Genomic DNA, 19,950 nt, shown 5'->3' with positions numbered 1-19,950 from the left:
GTGCCCTGCATATAGTGAACACTCAAATACCACCGAGAGATTGTCATCTCAGAAGATAGTTAACGTCAACTGACCTGGTAGAAGTCACTGATTCTATTTGTGATGTAGCCAGAAAGACCACATGTAAAACAAACCAAAGTACATTATTCTGCCGCTATCTAGAACTGCGTTCCACGTTCATTATGCTTAGAACGTGGCATGTATTTAGTTAATGGAGCAGCACTGAAGATAGTTCAGATAAGAAGATAGGTGAAATCCTTAGGTGGGGACCAGGATGGAATAGTGGTTGGAGGTGGGTTAATTCAGCAAATTCCATCAGCTTGGAAAGAGGAAATCAATCAATCGTATTTATTGAGCACTTACTGTGTGCAGAGCACTGTACTAAGCGCTTGGGAAGTACAAGTTGGCAACATATAGAGACGGTCCCTACCCAACAGTGGGCTCACAGTCTAGAAATCTGAAAGGGAATGCCACTGAAGTCTACAACATCATGAAGGGACAGAGTTAGCATGGAATTGCTGTTCCCCAGTGAGCACCACACCGAGACGAGAAGCATCTATCAAGACTTGAAGGCGAGTGGTTCAGAAATGAACAAATCGCTGAAAGTGGTAAGCGCATGGGATTTATTACTTCAGAAAATTGTACTAGTTGGTTAAAGAGGGCTGAAATAAATTAATGAAACCAGAGATCACTAAAGGGAAAGTCAGGATTGTAAGGGGAAAGTTAGGAATGATTAATTGGTGGTATGGAATGAGTGTGTGCACTCTACTAAGCAGTTGGGACACTACAATACTATAGAGTTGGTAGAAATGTTCCCCACCCCAGATGAGCCTTTAGTCTAGAGGGGGAGACAGGCATTAAAATATAGTATGGTTATACCTCTAAGTGGTTTGGGGCTGAGGGCAGGGTAAATATCAAATGCTTAAAGGGTACAAATCCAAGTTCATAGGCAATGCAGAAGGGAGAGGGGAAATGAGGGCTTAGTCAGGGAAGGCCTCTTGGAGGAAATGTGATTTTAATAAGGCTTTGAAGGTGGGGAGACTGATGGTTTGAAGAAGGAGGGAGTTCCAGGCCAGAGGAAGGATGTGGCCAAGGGCTCAGTGGTGAGATAGAAGATATTAAGGTTCGGTGTGCAGTGGAAATCAGCAGGGAAAGGGAAGAAGAGAAGAGTTAACAGAAAGGCAGTGCATTAGAATAGGTGTCCAGGAGGGCACACAGGTAGAATCCTACCAGCAATAAAGTACTCCTCATTGGAAAACCACTTTTTGTTTATACTTTTTTTTTTATAGTATTTGTTAAGTACTTTGTTAGTATTTGTACTCAGCACTGGGGTAGTTTTAAGCAAATCAGGTCGGACACAATCCGTGTCCCACCAGGGGTTCAGAATCCAAGCAGTCATTTTGCAGATGAGGTAACAGAAGCACAAAGAAGTGAAATTACTTTCCCAAGGTCACAAGTGGTGGAGCCAGGATTAGAAACCAGGACGCTCTCACTCCCAGGCCTATGTGTTATCCACTAGCTACTTCTCTGGGATTATCTTTGGAAAGACCATGGGAAGTTATACATGCAAATAAACTGGGAGAAAACAGCATCAGAACCAGAGGAAATGGAAAAGCACCAGTCAGTCCAGACTGCAAATACAACTGTTGAATGAAGGACCATTTTTGGGGCGTGACGTATGAAGTGTTTCACTCTAAAATGATCACCCGCTGGCCCGCTCAACCTAACCCACGTGGGTGGGTAAGATCTCCATCCAAATTCTGTTGGAAGCACTTGGCAGAGTGCTCTGCATAGAGCAAGCACTCAATAAATACCACTGATTGATTGATCCAAAGTGTCATCTTCCTTGGGTGAACAGCAGACATGGATAGGACTGACAGACAGACTGAAGTAGTGTCCTCTCCCAAGCGCTTAGACCAGGACTCTGCACACAGTAAGTGCTCAATAAATACGATTGACTGACTGACTGATAGCGTCCTCTACCAAGCGCTTAGACCAGGGCTCTGCACACAGTAAAGGCTCAATAATTATGAAGGAATGAATGATTACCTGTAATTTATTTATTTCAATTAACGTCTGCCTCCCTCTCTGGACTGTAAGCTCGTTGTGGGCAGGGAATAGGTTTGTAGTTCTATTGGACTCTCCCAAGGCCTTACAACGCGCTCAATAAATACGATCGAAGGAATTCATTCATTCATTCATATTTATTGAGCGCTGTGTGCAGAGCACTGTACTAAGTGCTTGGGAAGTACAAATCGGCCACAGAGACAATTAACGCTCGGCACACAGTAAGCACTCAATTCAACTGAAGGAATGAAACCCTCGGCACGCAGATGGTGCTCAGTAAATACGATTGAAGGAATTCATTCAATCATATTTAATAATAATAATAATGATGGCATTTGTTAAGCGCTTACTATGTGCCAAGCACTGTTCTAAGCAGTGGGGCACTGAATGCTGGCTGCATGAGGAGCACTGTACTAAGCGCTTGAGAAAGTACACTTCAGTACCAAATGGAGACAATTAATGCTCAGCATCCAGTCAGGGCTCAGTACGATAATAATAATGATGGCATTTGTTAAGCACTCACTATGTGCCGAGCACTGTTCTATGCGCTGAGGGAGATACAGGGTAATCAGGTTGTCCCACGTGGGGCTCACAGTCAATCCCCATTTTACAGATGAGGGAACTGAGGCACAGAGAAGTGAAGTGACTTGCTCAAGGTCACACAGCTGACAAGTGGTGGAGGCGGGATTAGAACCCACGACCTCGGACTCCCAAGCCCTTGCCACTGAGCCACGCTGCTTCTATGAGACTGTGAGCCCACTGTTGGGTAGGGACCGTCCCTATATGTTGCCAACTTGTACTTTCCAAGCGCTTAGTACAGTGCTCTGCACACAGTAAGCGCTCAATAAATACGATTGAATTAATGGAAGGAGATAATGGCAGCATTCTGCAGGAGGTTTTCCCTGATGCCTCATTCATTCATATTCATTGAGCGCTTACTATGCGCAGTGCACTGTACTAAGCGCTTGGGAAGTACAAATCGGCAGCATATATTCATTCAATTGTATTTATTGAGCGCTCACTCAATAAATGTGTGGTGTGTGGTGTGTGTGTAGATGTGTGTGTTGTGAGTGTGTGAGTGTGTGTGTATATGTGAGTGTGTGTGTTGTGGATGTGTGTGTTGTGAGGGTGTGTTTGTGTTGTGGATGTGTGTGTTGTGAGGGTGTGTGTGTGTTTTGTGTGTGTGAGTGTGTGCTGTGGATGTGTGTGTTGTGGATGTGTGTTGTGAGGGTGTGTTTGTGTTGTGGATGTGTGTGTTGTGAGGGTGTGTGTGTGTGTTTTGTGTGTGTGAGTGTGTGTTGTGGATGTGTGTTGTGGATGTGTGTGAGTTGTGCGTGTGAGTGTATGTGTGTTGTGTGTGTGTGTGTGTGTTGCATGTTTGAATGTGTGTTGTGAGCCCACTGTTGGGTAGGGACTCTATATGTTGCCAACTTGTACTTCCCAAGCGCTTAGTCCAGTGCTCTGCACACAGTAAGCGCTCAATAAATACGATCGATTGATTGATTGATTGTTGTGGGTGTGTGACTGTTGTGTGGGTGTGTGTTGTGGGTGTGTGCGGATGTTGTGGGTGTGTGACTGTGTGTGTGTATGTGTGTTGGTGGTGTGTGAGTGTATCTTTGTCTTGTGTGTCTTTGTCTTGTGAGTGTGGGTGTGTGTTGTATATGTGTGTTGAGCCGAGACTCCCCCCCCCCCCCTCCCGGGAGCCCTCCAGGACTGCGCCGCCGGGACCCACTGTGGGGTAGGGACCGTCTCTCTATGTTGCCAACTTGTCCTTCCCAAGCGCTTAGTCCAGTGCTCTGCACGCAGTAAGCGCTCCATAAATAGGATTGATTGACAGGGAGGGGAGGAGGAAGCCAGGACGGCCGGGAGGGAGAGAGGGAGGCCGCCTCCCCCCGCCGCCGCCGCCGCCGGGGAGCCCTCCGGGACCACCCCTCCCACCTTTTAGACTGTGAGCCCCCTGTTGGGTAGGGACCGCCTCTGGATGTTGCCAACTTGTCCTTCCCAAGCGCTTAGTACAGTGCTCTGCACACAGCAAGCGCTCAACAAAGACGACTGATTGAGCCAATCAACGGCCAGAGCCAGCCAGCCGGAGCCGGGAGGAGGCCGCTGGTCCTGGGCCCCCGGCGCCGGGAGCCGGCTGGAGGACGCCTCCCCCTCCGGGCAGCCCTCCGGGACTGCAGGGGCAGGCCCGGCCCCCCCTTTCCCCCCGGACGCACGCTGGACAGCGGCAGCAGCACCATGGACCTCTCCTTTATGGCCGCTCAGGTAGGTCACCCCGCCCGGGATGGTCCCCCCCACCCCCATCCCCTCCATCCATCCCTATTTATTGAGCGCTTACTGTGTGCAGAGCACTGGGCTGAGCGCTCTCCCTCCCAGAGCCCCCCTCCGGGAAGCGTTGTGTGTCCGGTGGCTCTAGGGGAGGAGGGGCTGAGTGATGCTCGGAGATCCCCTTCCCGGCGCCCCCCGAAGACCCCCCCCCCCGTGCTCCAAGCGCTTAGTACAGTGCTCGCCACACAGTGAGCGCTCAATAAATACGGTTGAATGAATGCGAGACCGGGCAATCATCATCAATCGTATTTATTGAGCGCTTACTGTGTGCAGAGCACTGTACTAAGCGCTTATGTCGTGGGGGCGACAAGACCGATCCCAGGACCTGATCAGGACTGTCCTCCTCCTTCCTCCTCCATTTATTTATTTTACTTGTACCTATCTATTCTATTTAATTTATTAGTATGTTTGGTTTTGTTCTCTGTCTCCCCCTTTTAGACTGTGAGCCCACGGTTGGGTAGGGGCTGTCTCTATATGTTGCCAACTTGGACTTCCCAAGCGCTTAGTACAGTGCTCTGCACACAGTAAGCGCTCAATAAATACGATTGATGATGATGATGATGATCAGGACTGTCCTCCTCCTTCCTACTCCCTTTATCTATTTATTTTACTTGTACCTATCTATTCTATTGATTTTATTTTGTTAGTATGTTTGCTTTTGTTCTCTGTCTCCCCCTTTTAGACTGTGAGCCCACGGTTGGGTAGGGGCTGTCTCTATATGTTGCCAACTTGGACTTCCCAAGAGCTTAGTACAGTGCTCTGCACACAGTAAGTGCTCAATAAATACAATTGATTGATTGATTGATTCCTCCTCCAAGCCCCCCAGCCCTAAACACCCAAGCAGAGACATAGAAGCCCCCTTCCCTCCCTCCCCAGGATGGACCACCCCCATTCCTCTGAGCCCGGACCCATCCTGGGGATATAATAATAATCATCATAACGATGATGATGGTGCCCTGCACCCAGTAAGCGCTCAATAAATACAATTGAATGAATGACAATGAATGATGATGATATTTGTTAAGCGCTTACTACGTGCCAAGCACTGCTCTAAGCCGTGGAAATCCCCCAGGACCCCCAGAAACAATCCCCTGCTCAGAAATTTCACGATCCGGGGGTAATCGATGAGATGCCATGGTGCTGGGACTCAGGACCAAGGACCAGCAGATCTCTCTCCATCCCCTTCTCTTCTCTTTCCCCCTGGGGCAGGGAATTCTACCCTGTCCTCCCTTGGAAAAAGTCAGGGACATTGTTCTCATCCCGGGTGGACCAGGAGGAGATGATTGATAAATAGCCAGATGGTCATCAAATCAACTTATTGGTTTCTCCCCCCCCCCCCCCATCCCCATCCTATTGTCTGCGACAGAAAGAACCCACAAGGATCGTAGAAAATAAAGGCAACGTCACGGTTTGCTAGATTATTGTTGTTGTTTCTCTGCGTACCCATCATTTGGTTGAAAAGCACAAAATAGATGGTCTGGGATGAACTCGCCTTTGTACGAAAACACAGGAGGTGGGGTGAGCTCAAGTAGAAACAGGATTTTTCTTCTAAGATAAATCACACTTTATTCCCAAGAGACTGATTTACATTAGCCATGCAGGTCAGGTGGCTTGATTGAATTTCACTGTATCCAGGGATATGGAGGAAGAGGCTGGGACGGGGAAAATTTCATCGATTTCTGACTTTCACGTGTTCCAAGTGCCATTTGTGCCAATGAATTAGGAGGATAATATTTCACCTCTTCTAAGAAGTATTTTCCTCTGAGCAGGAGCTTGTGAGCCTTGGTTCGTAGATGCAAAAGAGACTAAGTTAAATTAGGCAGAGCTGCTCAATTATTCCCAAAGCTCTGAATGAATAAAGGGCCCTAGAGTTCACCGATTCCCTCAAAGCCCCAAAATCCCCTTGCTGTCTGGCTCCAGGACCATTTTATTCTAGATCTCTAATTATTTGGAGAAATAATGACAGAGAACACAAGGCACCAATTTCAAGCCCATTTCCAGTCTCTCTCTGAGGGTAAGTAGGATTTCCTCTCTCCAAAAGAAACATCCACATTATAATGAAGAAGCTTTTCTCCTGGATTATAATGACAACCTTGCCCCTAACAAGTCATAAACAGCTGATGTTTCCTTGGCAATGGGACTAATTGCCCCAAGGTCCAAAGCCAGTCTAGTTGCTATGGCAATTTTACATTATAAACTTGCTGCCTTTTAGAACACTTATATGTGAATTTTTTTTTTTCCAGTTGCATTTGTTGGGTGCTTACTATATGCCAGGCACTGTTCTAAGAGCTGGGGTAGATGCACGTTACTCAGGTTGCACACAGTCTATGTCCCACATGGGGCTCACAACCTTAATCCCCACTTTACAGATGAGATAGCTGAGGAACAGAGAATAATAATAATAATGATATTTGTTAAGTGCTTACTGTGTGTCAAGCGCTGTTCTAAGCTCTGGGGTAGAGACAAGGTTATTAGGTTGGATGCGGTCCCTGTCCCACATGGGGCTCACAATCTTAATCCCCATTTTACGAATGAGGTAACTGAGGCACAGAGAAATGATTTGCCCAATCGCTTCAGCAGGCAAGTGACAGAAGCAGAATTAGAACCCAGGTCCTCCTGACTTCCGAGCCCATGCTCTATCCACTAGACCATGCTGCTTCTCGTGGTTGGCATGGAGTTGCTCATTTCCACCCAACTTCAGGAAAGCCATTTAAATGAATTATACAATGACCTAAGATGATATTTTAAGAAATGATTGTATATAACTTATGAAATGCAATTTTGGCTTTGATCTGCTATGCTAGGGTTCTACATAAATTAACACTGAAAATCTTCGCATTTGGTATTTATCACATCCTCAGCTCCACAGCACTTAGGTACAAAGCACTCAATAAATACGACTGAATGAATATCCGTAATTTATTTATTTACATTAATGTCTACCACTCCCTCTAGTCTCTGAGCTCCCTGTGGGCCTAGAGTGTGTCTACCAACTTTGTTGTACTGTACCCTCCCAAGCACTTAAAATAATGCTCTGCATAATAAACACCACTGATAGATTGATTCAATTTTAGGGATTGCCATGGAAACCACATCTTCTGGCAGTATTGCCAACTATGAGGGTACAATACCAACTGAGGTTTTACCCATTAGTGTGGTATAGACCACACCTGAAAATAAAGAAAAAAAATTAATAGCCCAACCATCTGCTGACAAGCCACCATCTACCGGAATACCAAAATTCAGGGACATACAAGGGTCGAAGAGTGTCAATGGCTGGGAGAAAAATTGGAGATTTCTGTGAGGCAGAAGTGATGAGGTTTCTTAGGGCCACAGGCATGGAAGACTGCAGAGTTGCTTGCAAAAATATACTCCCCCATTTTCAGGTAAATATGTGCGAGCTGACTACTTTCAAAGTTGGTTTAGCCTGTTTCTCTGCCAACCCCTAACCCACATCCTCCCTCCTCCCTGGAGCTCCTTCTTCCTTCATATAGGACAAACCACTATTCTCTCCACCTTCAAAATCACATCTCCTCCAAGAGGCCTTCCCGGATTAAACTCTCATTTCCCCTAGTCCGTCTCTCTTCTGAGGAATCCAAGTACTTTGATCTGTGCTCTTTAGAGACTTGACAGTCACCCTAACCTCAGCCACACAGCAACTTTGTGCATACACGTAATTTATTTTAGTGTCTGTCTCCCCTCTAGACTGTAAGCTGTAAACTAATTGTGGACAGGTAACATCTGCTAATTCTGTTGCATTGTACTCTCCCAAGCACTTAACACATTGCTCTGCACATAGTAAGTGCTCAATAAATACAATTGATTGACTGTGGGCAAGGAATGTGTCTACCAACTCTAGGGTGTTCTGTTCACAGTAAATGCTCAATAAATACCACTGGTTGATATGACACCTAATTAAAATAACAACAAAAGTAACACCACCACTGAATGTATACATATTCCAACTGGGCCACCATAATATTGAACAAAACTGAGATTTTGTTATGAGTGCTCATTACTACCCATTCTTATTTTTGTTTCCTGCAAGATATTTGGGGGTTAACTTTGCAGGCAGATAAAATTAGAGGAAAAACCTGACTCCTGAAATAATGGTTCTAATTTAGCTCTGCTTCTAGGAGAGTCTTAACGTAAACCGGTAAGAAATTCCAACATTTTGTGTCATCTTCTGAACCTACAGCTTGGAGGGGTGACAAGTTACTTAAAAGCAAAAGCCCAAATTTCCAAAAATTAAAGTCAACCATTTACACTTCAATTATCCCAAAACCCATTAGGAGAGAAGCTACAATTGGATTAGGGCATAGGTTAGTGTTGGGATTATCTTTAATTTTATTTAATTGATGTCTGTTTATTTGTATTGATGTCTGTCCTCCCCCCCTTCTAGACTATGAGCTTGTTGTGGGCAGGGATCGTGACTATTGCTATATTGTACTTTCTCAAGCACTTAGTACAGTGCTCCGCACACAGTAAGTGCTTAATAAATATGATTGATTGAATAAAATTAGATGTCAATGTGGCTGATGTTTGTCTTGGACTTAACTGAACACCACAGAAAAGTAGAGATGATTGGTACTTGCTAATCAACTTTTAAACAATAGCTTGCAATGTGATTCATTCACTCATTCATTTAATCATATTTATGAATGAATGAATCCTCTGTACTCTTCCAGATGTGAAAGGATGGTGAATGTGTGCACAAAACTGTTACATTTATGAGGGCAATGACACCCCTGAGAAAGAAAGGAGGAAGATATCATTACTACAGCAACACTAAAATAACTGGCTCCTAAAATTAAGTAGGGATTACGAGCGTGTCACTTTCTGTTTATAATGACCAGCTGTTGTACAGTGAAGCAGTCTGCACAGGCTGGTCACCAGCCTGCCTTCTCCCATGAAAGTACCTGGTAATAAAATGAATTAAAGCAGAATAGATTTCTAAAACATGCACTCTTCCCTGCCAGAGGTGAATGAGGATGCGCTATTTTATGGCCATTCGATCCTCTCTCAACATTAGAGCCATAAACCAGGAAATTGCTGGGCCATAACAGTGGTTTCTCTAGTTCTGTGTTCCATCTCCAACAACGGCACCCAGAATTTACTCGAAGCAACCAGGTAGTACGACATCCATCTGCATTGTCTGACTTATGTGTGATGGTTGCAACACTAGCAGTTCAAAAGGGAGTCAAGACATGGGCCCAAGGATGCCACATTCTAACCAAAAGTGGGACCCCGGGAAGCACTTCAGCAGTATCTCTGGGTGGCCAACCTGTGAACTCAGACAGTTCGGTTGCTTTAGAAAGGGGAGTAACAATGGGGTAGGAGTACCTTCAGAAAACAAACCCTCTTGCTTTCCCCAATAAACCCCTGAAGAGGGAGGTAGGGGATGGGAAAGGGGAGAAAGGAGGAGGAAGAAAAAGGCACAGAAAGGTGCAAAGCAACTTGGCCTAGTGGAAAAAGTGTGGACTCTGGGAGTCAGAAGACCTGGATTCTAATACCAGCTTCACCATTTCATGATATTTATTGATTGCTTACTATGTATAGAGCACTGTACTAAGTGCTTGGGAGAATACAATACCACTGCTTTCTGCTGTGTGACCTTGGGTAAGCCACTTAGCCTCTCTGTGCCTCAGTTACTTCAGTAAAAATGGGGATGAAGACCGTGAGCCCCATGTGGGACATGGACTATGTCCAACCTGATTAGCTTGTATCTACCCCAGAGCTTAGTACAGTGCCTGGCACATAGTAAGCCCTTACAAATACCATTAAAAAAAATAGTTGGATGTGTCAAACAGTTGAAACTTGCCATGCAGTATTCCTCTCCTGCCTGGGAAAATGTTCTGGCTTCTGAGGAATATGACCCCATAGCTCAGGGCTTCCCAGATGTTGAAAAGATATAACCTGGCAGTGGAATTGGGTAGATTCTGAGAGTGGGCATTATCTGAGACAAATTTGGATTTAATGCCTCAGTCTTTCACTTCATCTTCTGAGACTCTGTATTTCTCTTGTCCTCCATTCAAAACCCTAACCAACTTTATCTCCTTCAGAACCCCATCCAAAGCATGTTAGTGTATCCCCTCAATAGGAGGCTCATAACTTTTTTTAATGGTATTTGTTAAGTGCTTACTATGTGCCAGGTACTGTACTAAGTATTGGAGTAGATACAGGCTAATCAAATTGAACACTGTCGATGTCCTACATGGGGCTCACAGTCTTGGGCCCCATTTTACAAATGAGATAACTGAGCTCAGTGAAGTGACTTAATAATAATAATAATAATGATGGCATTTATTAAGTTCTCTCTGTGTGCAAAGCACTGTTCTAAGCGCTGGGGAGGTTACAAGGTGATCAGGTTGTCCCACAAGGGGTTCACATTCTTAAATCCCCATTTTACAGGTGAGGTAACAGGCACAGAGAAGTTAAGTGACTTGCCCCAAGTCACACAGCTGACAAGTGGCAGAGCCAGGATTTGAACCCATGACCCAGTCTTCTAGACTGTGAGCCCACAGTTGGGTAGGGACTGTCTCTATATGTTGCCAACTTGTACTTCCCAAGCGCTTAGTAGAGTACTCTGCACACACTAAGCGCTCAATAAATATGATTGATTGATTGATTGACCTCTGACTCCAAAGCCCGTGCTCTTTCCACTGAGACATGACTTGCCCAAGGTCCCACAGCAGACAAGTGCAGAGCAAGGATTAGAACCCATGTCTCTGCTCTATCCATTAAGCCACACCACTTTAGGAGTTACAGCTGTTTGGTGGAATCAGTGGCAAACTCTGAATTTCTCTACCCTGCCAGTCTTGTATACCAAGAGAGAATCGCAGTGGTGGTGGGACTTTTTTTTTTGGTGGAGGGGTTCTGAGGCATCTGAGAAAGCAGGGAGCCTCCAGTTGGATTCCTTAGTACCCCAGGCTGAGTTGGAGAGGCAACCTAGCCCCCCCAGCCCCACCAAACAGCTGAACCTCCCCAGCCTTGCTGTAACGATGTTTTAAATAAGAAAGAAAAGAGAATGAAAATGATCAAACTCCACCCCATACAAAAAAGGGTGCCATTAATTGGAGAAATATGGTCGTGCAGCGCATGTGTACCCCATGTTAATCCGGAATGTATTCCTTGAACATGTGGCTGTATCATGAATAGTTGTACTGTGGGATACAGTTTCCCACAGACTGACAGCAAATGTTAGGTCCCATTTTAGAAACTGTCACAACACGGCAACTGGGCCATAAATGTAAATAAATATGAAATTTGGCATTAGAGGGGCACACCATGATGACTGGACCGTAAAGTCATTAGAGGGGCAAATTGTGTGAGGAGGGTTGGAATAGGAGGTGATTGAAGAAATGTAGGAAGGGGAGAGTCAGATGTCAGGAGTTTCTGTTTGATGTGGAGATGGATAGGCAACCATTGGAGGAGAGATATGGAGTGGGGTTTTTTTTGGTTTTTTGTTTTTAAGAATAAGGTTCTGGTGGGCAGCAGGATGACATATGGACTGTCTGGAGTGGGAAGAGACAGGATGCAGGGAAGTCAGCACCTATCAAATCCCGCTTTAACTACTGCATCAACATGGTAGCAATTTTGATAGAGAGGAAGAGGTGGTTTCTGGAGACACTGTAAAAGTAGAACTGACAGGATTGGTGACACTGAATGTATGAGATGCACGAGAGAAGTGAATCAAGGATGATACGGTTAGAGAAACAGCATGGCCTAGTGGATAGAGCACAGGCTTGGGAGAAGGACCTGGATTCTAATCCCGGCTCCACCCTTGTATCCTGGGTGACTTGGGGAAAGTCATTTCACTTCTCTGTGCCTCAGTTGCCTCATCTGTGAAATGGGGATTAAGACTGTGAGCTCCATATGAGACAAGGAATATGTCTGACCTGATTAGCTTGTATCTAGTAATAATGGTAATGATGATGGCATTTGTTAAGCGCTCACTATGTGCAAAGCACTGTTCTAAGCATTGGGTGGGAATACAAGGTGATCAGGTTGTCCCAAGTGGGGCTCACAGTCTTAATCCCCGTTTTATAGATGAGGTAACTGAGGCACAGAGAAGTTAAGTGACTTGCCCAAAGTCACACAGCTCACAAGTGAGAAGCAGCGTGGCTCAGTGGAAAGAGCATGGGCTTTGGAGTCAGAGGTCATGGGTTCAAATGCCGGCTCACCAATTGTCAGCTATGTGACTTTGGGCAAGTCACCTAACTTCTCTGTGCCTCAGTTACCTCATCTGTAAAATGGGGATTAAGAATGTGAACCCCTTGTGGGACAACCTGATCACCTTGTAACCTCCCCAGCGCTTAGAACAGTGCTTTGCACATAGTAAACGCTTAATAAATGCCATTAAAAAAAGTGGCAGAGTCAGGATTAGAGCCCATGACCTCTGGCTCCCAAGCCTGTGCTCTTTCCACTGAGCCACACTGCTTCTCTAGTCTAGCACTTAGTACAGTGCCTGGCACATAGTAAGTGCTTAACAAATACAATTGTTACTGTTATTATTGTTGTTATGGGCTTGCAAGAAATGGGGTGGTACTGTTGTCTGCAGTGATGTCAAAGTCTGGGGAGGAGAGAGTTTGAGTGGGAAGATGAGGAGTTCTGTTTTGGACTTGTAAGTCGAGGTGCAAGTGGGACATCCAAGTAGAAATCTGAAAGCAGGAAGAAATGTGGGACTGCAAAGGAGAGAGATTGGGGCTGAAGAGGAAGATTTGGGAGATACCATCATAGTGACTCTTGTTGAAGCCATGGGAAGGAATGTATTCTCCAAGGGAGTGGGTGGAGATGGAGACCAGAAGGGGATCCAAAACTGATCCTTGAGGGACTCCCACAGTTAGGGGGTGGGAGGCAGAGGAGGAGCCCATGAAAGATTGAGAAGGAGCAACCAGAGAAATAGGAGGAGAACCAGAAGAGATCAGTGTCAGTGAAGCCAAGGTGGGGATCATGTTTCAAGGATAAGGGGGTAGTCCACAATGTCGAAGGCACCCGACAAGTTGAGGAAGACTAGGATGGAGTAGACACCATTGGATTTGGCAAGAAGGTGGTCATTGGTGACTTTAGATAACATTTTCATGGAGTGAAGGGAGCAGAAACCAGACTGCAGGGGAACAAGGAGACAGAGGAAAAGAAGTGGAGGCAACGGGTGTAGACAACTCACTCAAGGAGTTTGGAAAGGAAAGGTAGGAGGAAGACGGGGCAGTTCCTCGAGGGTGCCATGGGGTCAAGGGAGGGTTAAGTGGTTCGCACAGTGTCCCTCGCTTTCTCTTCCCTGCCAGTCATGTTCTCACTGGCGCACAAAGTACAGCAAGTTGATAGATGGGCAGGGATGCAGGACAGCACAAAGGGTAAACATGGGCAGGACCTATTTGTGGCCAGTGTGACTCAGCAGACAGTTGCCCTGGTAGCTCCTGTGGTCTTGGCTGCCCTCATTGGCCAGCAATTTTTCAGGATTCCTACTGGTCCTAGCCACCTTGAGGAATGTAAGTCCCTTCCTCAGGCACCTCTCCCTCCTCTAATGCTAACCTTCTCACTGTGCCTCGATTTTGTCTATCTCACTGCCAACATGGACCCTCGCCCATGTACTGCCTCCAGCCTGGATGTCCTACTTCCTCAAATCTGACAGACAATTACTGTCCTCGAATTCAAAGTCTTACTGAGGACACATCTCCTCCAAGAGGTCTTCCCTAAGCCCCCATTTCTTCTGCTCCCACTCTCTTCTACGTCCCCCTGACATGCTCCCTTTGTTCATCACCCCTCCCAGACCCACAGCACTTATGCACATATCTGTAATTTATTTACGTTAATGCCTGTCTCCCTCCTCTAGATTGTAAGCTAGTTGTGGACAGAGAATGTGGCTGTTGTACTCTCTCAAGTGTTTAGTGCAGTGCTCTGCACACAGTAAGCACTCAATATGATTGAATGAATGAATGCCTTAAGTGGTTCTTTCATTCATTCAATCGTGTACTAAGCGCTTGGGAAGTACAAGTCGGCAACAGGTTCTTCAGGTAGAAACTTCCCACTGATGGGGTAGGCCCAGCTGGCAGAACCTGGACTAAAATTCTAAAACTAAAGCATTTAGTGCAGAGCCTGGACTAAAATTATAAAACTCAAGCATCTAGTACAGTGCTCTGCACACAGTATGTGCTCCATGAATACCACTGATTGCCTGAAAATTCTGGCCTCCTGATTCCCAGGACAGTACTCTTTCCAATGGACCAAAGTTGACCCTATTTGTAATAATGTTAGCATTTTAGATTGATAGAGTTCTCATTCCTTTCTGGAAACCATGATATAGAAATAGTTATCATCTCAACCATTATTCTCAGTGTTAGATCGCAAAAGCTAAAAGATTTAATATGAAAAAGGATATTTGACAATATCTTTAAACCCACAACCAGGCATTTTCTGGAGGATTCATTTTATACTAGGGATCAGAATCACATTCACTGTTAGCTGGAGAAAAATTAGCATGAAGAGATTAATGGCCTGTATTATTCACTACACAACAGATCCAACTGAATATTATATATTATCCCGACTCCACCAATTGTCAGCTGTGTGACTTTGGGCAAGTCACTTAAATTATCTGTGCCTCAGTTCCCTCATCTGTAAAATGGGGACTAAGACTGTGAGCCCACCTTGGGACAACCTGATCACCTTGTAACCTCCCCAGCGCTTAGAACAGTGCTTTGCACATAGTAAGCGCTTAATAAATGCAATCATTATTATTATTATAGCTGTTGGCTACCTTTAACCTTGGAAAAGAATGAAATTCAGATCTAGGGCATCTTGAAAATCAATAATTAACATCTCATGGGGCTATGGGTTCTCTGGAAGGGAAATCAGGATTCATCACTTAGAGAAGCAGTATGGCCTAATGGAAAGAGCACGTGCCTGGGAGTTAGAGGACCATAGGCAATGGGGGAGTGTCATGGGTTTGGGGAAAAGGAAGAGGCTTAGGTGGAAACTGGGAGCCAGTCAGCAGCAGTGCAGGGCTAGTTGAGGGCTACTGACTGGACCCAGAGCTGACTCAGGAAGACAGGGGTCAGTAACAGGGGAAGGGAGGGCGGAGGCCAGCTCAGTTTCAACTACCATGGATGACTCCTAAATTTTCCTCAATTACCTCAAACTCTCTCCTCTGCAATTTTGTACCGCCTGTCTCCAGGACATCTCAACATGGTTGTTCTTCTGGTACCTCATGTCCCAAACAGAAATCATCCTCTGTGCTCTCAAATCCTCACCTCCATTTAACTTTCCCATCACACTGATCATCACCACTATCTTCCCTTGTCTCTCAAGCTGATAAGCTTGGCCCCATCCTTGACTTCTCTCTCTCTCTTTCAATCTCCACAGTCCATCTTTCACCATATCCTGTCTGTTTTTCCCCGTGAATCTAATCAGTCAAGCAATCTCATTTATTGAGCACTTACTCTCTGCAGAGCACTGAACTAAATGCAAGGAAAAGCAGAAGAATAAGAGGCCTGGTCCCTGCCCTTTCCCTCTCCATCTATTTGGCCACCACTGTCATCCACACATTTGTCATATCCCAACTTGACTACTGCATCAGCCTCCCTAGAGACATCCCTGCCTTGATTTCCCCCTCAGCTCTCTGGATCCTTATCCTAAAACATCATTTTGCACAAGTCTCCCCATTCCTCACAAACTTCCAAACAGTTGCCCGTTCTCCGCAGGGAGTATCGACTTAAGGTTCTCAATCAACTTCCTCTCCCTTACTTATCCTCACTCTCTTCCTACTAAAACCAAGCTCACCCACACTTTGCTCTTCTCATGCCAACCTACTCACTGTGCCTCATTCTCATCCCTCCCACTGCCAACTTCTTACTCAACCCTCTTCCCTGCCTGGAACTCCTTTCTGCTTCTGGCAGATATACAAAGTCCTTCTGAAATCACATCTCTTCTAGGAAGCCTTCCCCAATTCATCTCTCAGATTCCCACCCCCCATTCCTACACTTGCCTCTTCAGCACTTCTTGGTCACCCAAGCACTTGGTCACTCACAATCCCTCCCACTGGTAGCACTTAGCTTCCTATCTTTAAACTCTGTGACTTCCCCTACCCATAAATTATATTAGCCTCCCTCTCCCCGACTAGATTTTAAGTTCCTTGTAGGCAGGGATCATGTTGACTTACTCTATTATTCTCATCCAAGTTTTTTTTTTCAATTCAATCATATTTACTGAGCGCTTACTCTGTGCAGAGCACTGTACCAAGTTCTTAGTATAGTACTGTGTACAGAGTAAGCACTCATCAAAATACTACAGATGGATTAATGCAGAAAGGAAAATCTCACCCTTTCTTTCAAAATTAGAAATCGAAAACAAGTCACTAAGCACAGGTCACTCTCAACAGCCAAAAGTACCACTAAAATTGAGTATATAAATAATAGTGATCATATTACACAGTCAAACATAACTAATAAGACTGGTTTAATTACTTCAGTACAAACTAATGAGGCAGTTGAAGTGAATGAACATTTATCCAATTTTCAATCAAGTTAAATTGTTTTTTTTTTCCATTTCCCAGCATTCACATGAACTCAAATTTCAAGTACCACACTACTCAATATTTTGAAATTTAGGGTTTTACTTTAAGGAGAAATCTTCCTTTAATCAAAAAGATGGAATGCAACCACAACATGCTAGTCCTAGTCACTCTTCTGAGAAACAGCATTTTCGTGAGATGCAGAATGTTGAACATACACTAAAGACACTTACTGCAGGAAATGGATTTTAAGCCTGAGACACAGGAGGCATTCAGTTGGAGGTGTATGAATGCAGAGGCCCTCAATAAGATAAACAACAGAACATAAGCCAGTCCATTACTGGATCAGACCAGTGATCCATCCAGCCCAATCTGCTTCCGACAGACATCCTAATGGATAGATATAGACTAACATACATAACTTTGTTTTTCTGCCTCCCAGGCTACAGTGTGCCACAGAATTAATGGTAAAGAAAACTTAGCTTATAATTGGCAAAGGAGTCAGCAGTAAGCTTAAGCTGTTCAACAAGATGCTGGAGGTTGTTTCTGAATTGTTGCTTACTTTGAAAAAATGACATTTTGGTTCTATAACAGCCACAACTCTAATTTCTAATAATACAATCAACATCACCATGTCCTAGACTAGGGACCGTCTCTATATGTTGCCGATCTGTACTTCCCAAGCGTTTCGTACAGTGCACTGCACACAGTAAGAGCTCAATAAATACAACTGAATGAATCAGCAGGTTGAGCTATTCATTCATTCAATCATATTTGAGCCCTTACTGTGTGCAGAACACTGTACTAAGCATTTGGGAGAGTACAATACAGCAAAACAGACACACTTCCTGCCCATAATGAGTTTTCATCTAGAAGATCTGTTGAACATGATGCTAAGTTCACAGATTCAATTCAGAATGATTTTTCTCAAGAAATAGTCATGGCCGGTGACTTGTCAAAAAATACCATGACAGAAGTTTTAGTTTGGCAGATAATAGTCTCCAGGTATGCACGGTGTTTGTGTTTCAGGACATCAGAGGGCAGGGATATTAACTGGGGAAGCAGACATCCTCTCACAGCCCACTCTTGCAGCAGTGAACTGGTTGGCAAAGATATAAGCACTGAGTGATGAATTGTGAAGTATCCATCACCTCCTTCAGTACAAGCCTGGATTATGTATCATTTGTTCTGAATGTTTTTTGGCTTTGTATTATATTTGTGAAGCTCTTATGTGTTTAACCTTGTTCTAAGCACTGGGGTAGATACATGCTTAGCAGGTTGGACACAGTCTCTATTCCACGTGGAGATCAAATCTAAATTTGGGGGTGGAGAATTTAATACCCATTTTACAGATGAGGGAACTGAAACATAGTGACCTGCCCAAGGTGTCATAGCAAGCAATTGGCAGATCTGGGATTGGAATCCAGGTCCTCCGAATTCCAGGCACATGCTCTTTCCACTAGGCCATGCTGCTTCTCTGCTTTCAGATAAGGATCATCGTCCATGCTTTATACTACCCTGAAGCTCAGATTCCTCCCCTGCCCTTCTTTGTGTCTGCCTGTTTTCTTATGAGGAATCTATTGGAGTGCCAGTCCCAGTAGCTATTTATGTTCCAGACAGACTTGGAATCACCATTTGCTCAGGGTTGAGGGCCAACGTTTTGAATGTTCCTCAACCCAACGGTCTCTGCCTGGAATTTCTGCACTTTCTGATCCTTAACAGGGTGATGTCATAGAGCCTGAAAAACAGCTAGCTAAATCTAAAATGTTGTGACTCCAAGCCCCTCTGGAGCCTAAGTAACTAGCTACTGGGATGGGAAAATCTCACAGTCTGCTTAAGAAAAATATCAAAATAGGACCATCCTTCTCTCAGTTCCTATTTCTATAATGAGAAATGCAGAGGTCTGAAGCTAGGCTGAAAGCCCACATGCTCTAAGTTGTAAAGTCCAGCCTCCTTCTGCTCTCTGAAGGCCCTATTTAGGGTCCCATCATGCTGCAGAAAAATGGAAGGTTCCTCTTACCAGCCACTGGATTTGTTGGCAGTGGTTCTCGCCTGCTAAGGCCTGTATTAGCCTTCATATACCCATGAGGAACAGTTACACCCATCTCTGATGGAAGTGGATGATGGTAACTGGACAGGGGAGGGAAAATGGGGAATCCATTTCGGGTTCCTCCTCCCAAGACTATCCCAAAGGAAAATGGAGATAATGCCTCTACCTGGATTGGATTTTTTTTAAACTCATAATTGAAAATTTCCTTCAAGTCTAATTTGCAGTAGAGAGTTTGAATTGCTCTTGTGAACTGGAGCGAGGATATCTTGATAGGCAAGATATCACCCTCTAGGATGTAAGCTCTTGCGGGCAGAGAACATGTCAAACAACTCTGTTATATTGTACTCTCCCAAGTGCTTAGTATAGTGCCCTGCGCTAAGTGCTCAATACTATTGATTGATTGAAACAGTGAATACAGCCTGCTGGAAGGAAGGGCTAGGAGGATTCCACATTCTCAATGAACCATGCATCCCCAGGATGTTAGTTGAAACGACTAAAATTTGTGGCAAGAAAGCTACAAAATAATACAAAAGAGTTCTCTGTCTTTAATCTTTCTGTGCCCTCACACTTTCTCCTTGGTTACCCAAAGCTGAAACTTACTTGGCTCAGTGGAAAGAGCCCGGGCTTTGGAGTCAGTTGTCATGGGTTCAAATCCTGGCTCCACCACTTATCAGCTATGCAACTTTGAGCAAGTCACTTCACTTCTCTGGGCCTCAGTTACCTCATCTGTAAAATGGGGATGAAGACTGTGAGCACCCCGTGGGACAACCTGATCACCTTGTAACCTCCCTAGAGCTTAGAACAGTGCTTTGCACATAGTAAGTGCTTAATAAATGCTATTATTATTATTACCACTTTGAGAAGCAGCATGTCCTAGTGGAAAGAGCACAGGATTTGGAGTCAGAAGGACTATTCTGCTGTGTGACCTTGGGCAAATCACTTAACTTCTCTGTGCTTCAATTCCCTCATCTCTAAAATGGGGCTTAAGACTGTGAAC

At 44.8% G+C, this 19,950-nt stretch overlaps 1 protein-coding gene across 1 annotated transcript in view; it reads left to right on the top strand.

Moving 5' to 3' along the window:
• Positions 1-4,055: 4,055 nt before the first annotated feature.
• Positions 4,056-19,950, top strand: part of C1H14orf132 (chromosome 1 C14orf132 homolog) — a 61,768-nt gene continuing 45,873 nt past the window's right edge. The window contains exon 1 of the mRNA XM_038750451.1: positions 4,056-4,332. Coding sequence (XP_038606379.1) covers positions 4,306-4,332 — 27 coding nt within the window. The 5' untranslated portion in view covers positions 4,056-4,305. The remainder of the gene's footprint in view (positions 4,333-19,950) is intronic.

Source organism: Tachyglossus aculeatus, chromosome 1, assembly GCF_015852505.1.
Source record: "Tachyglossus aculeatus isolate mTacAcu1 chromosome 1, mTacAcu1.pri, whole genome shotgun sequence".
NCBI classification, from domain to species: Eukaryota; Metazoa; Chordata; class Mammalia; order Monotremata; family Tachyglossidae; genus Tachyglossus; species Tachyglossus aculeatus.
This window is presented reverse-complemented; position numbering and strand designations above follow the sequence as displayed.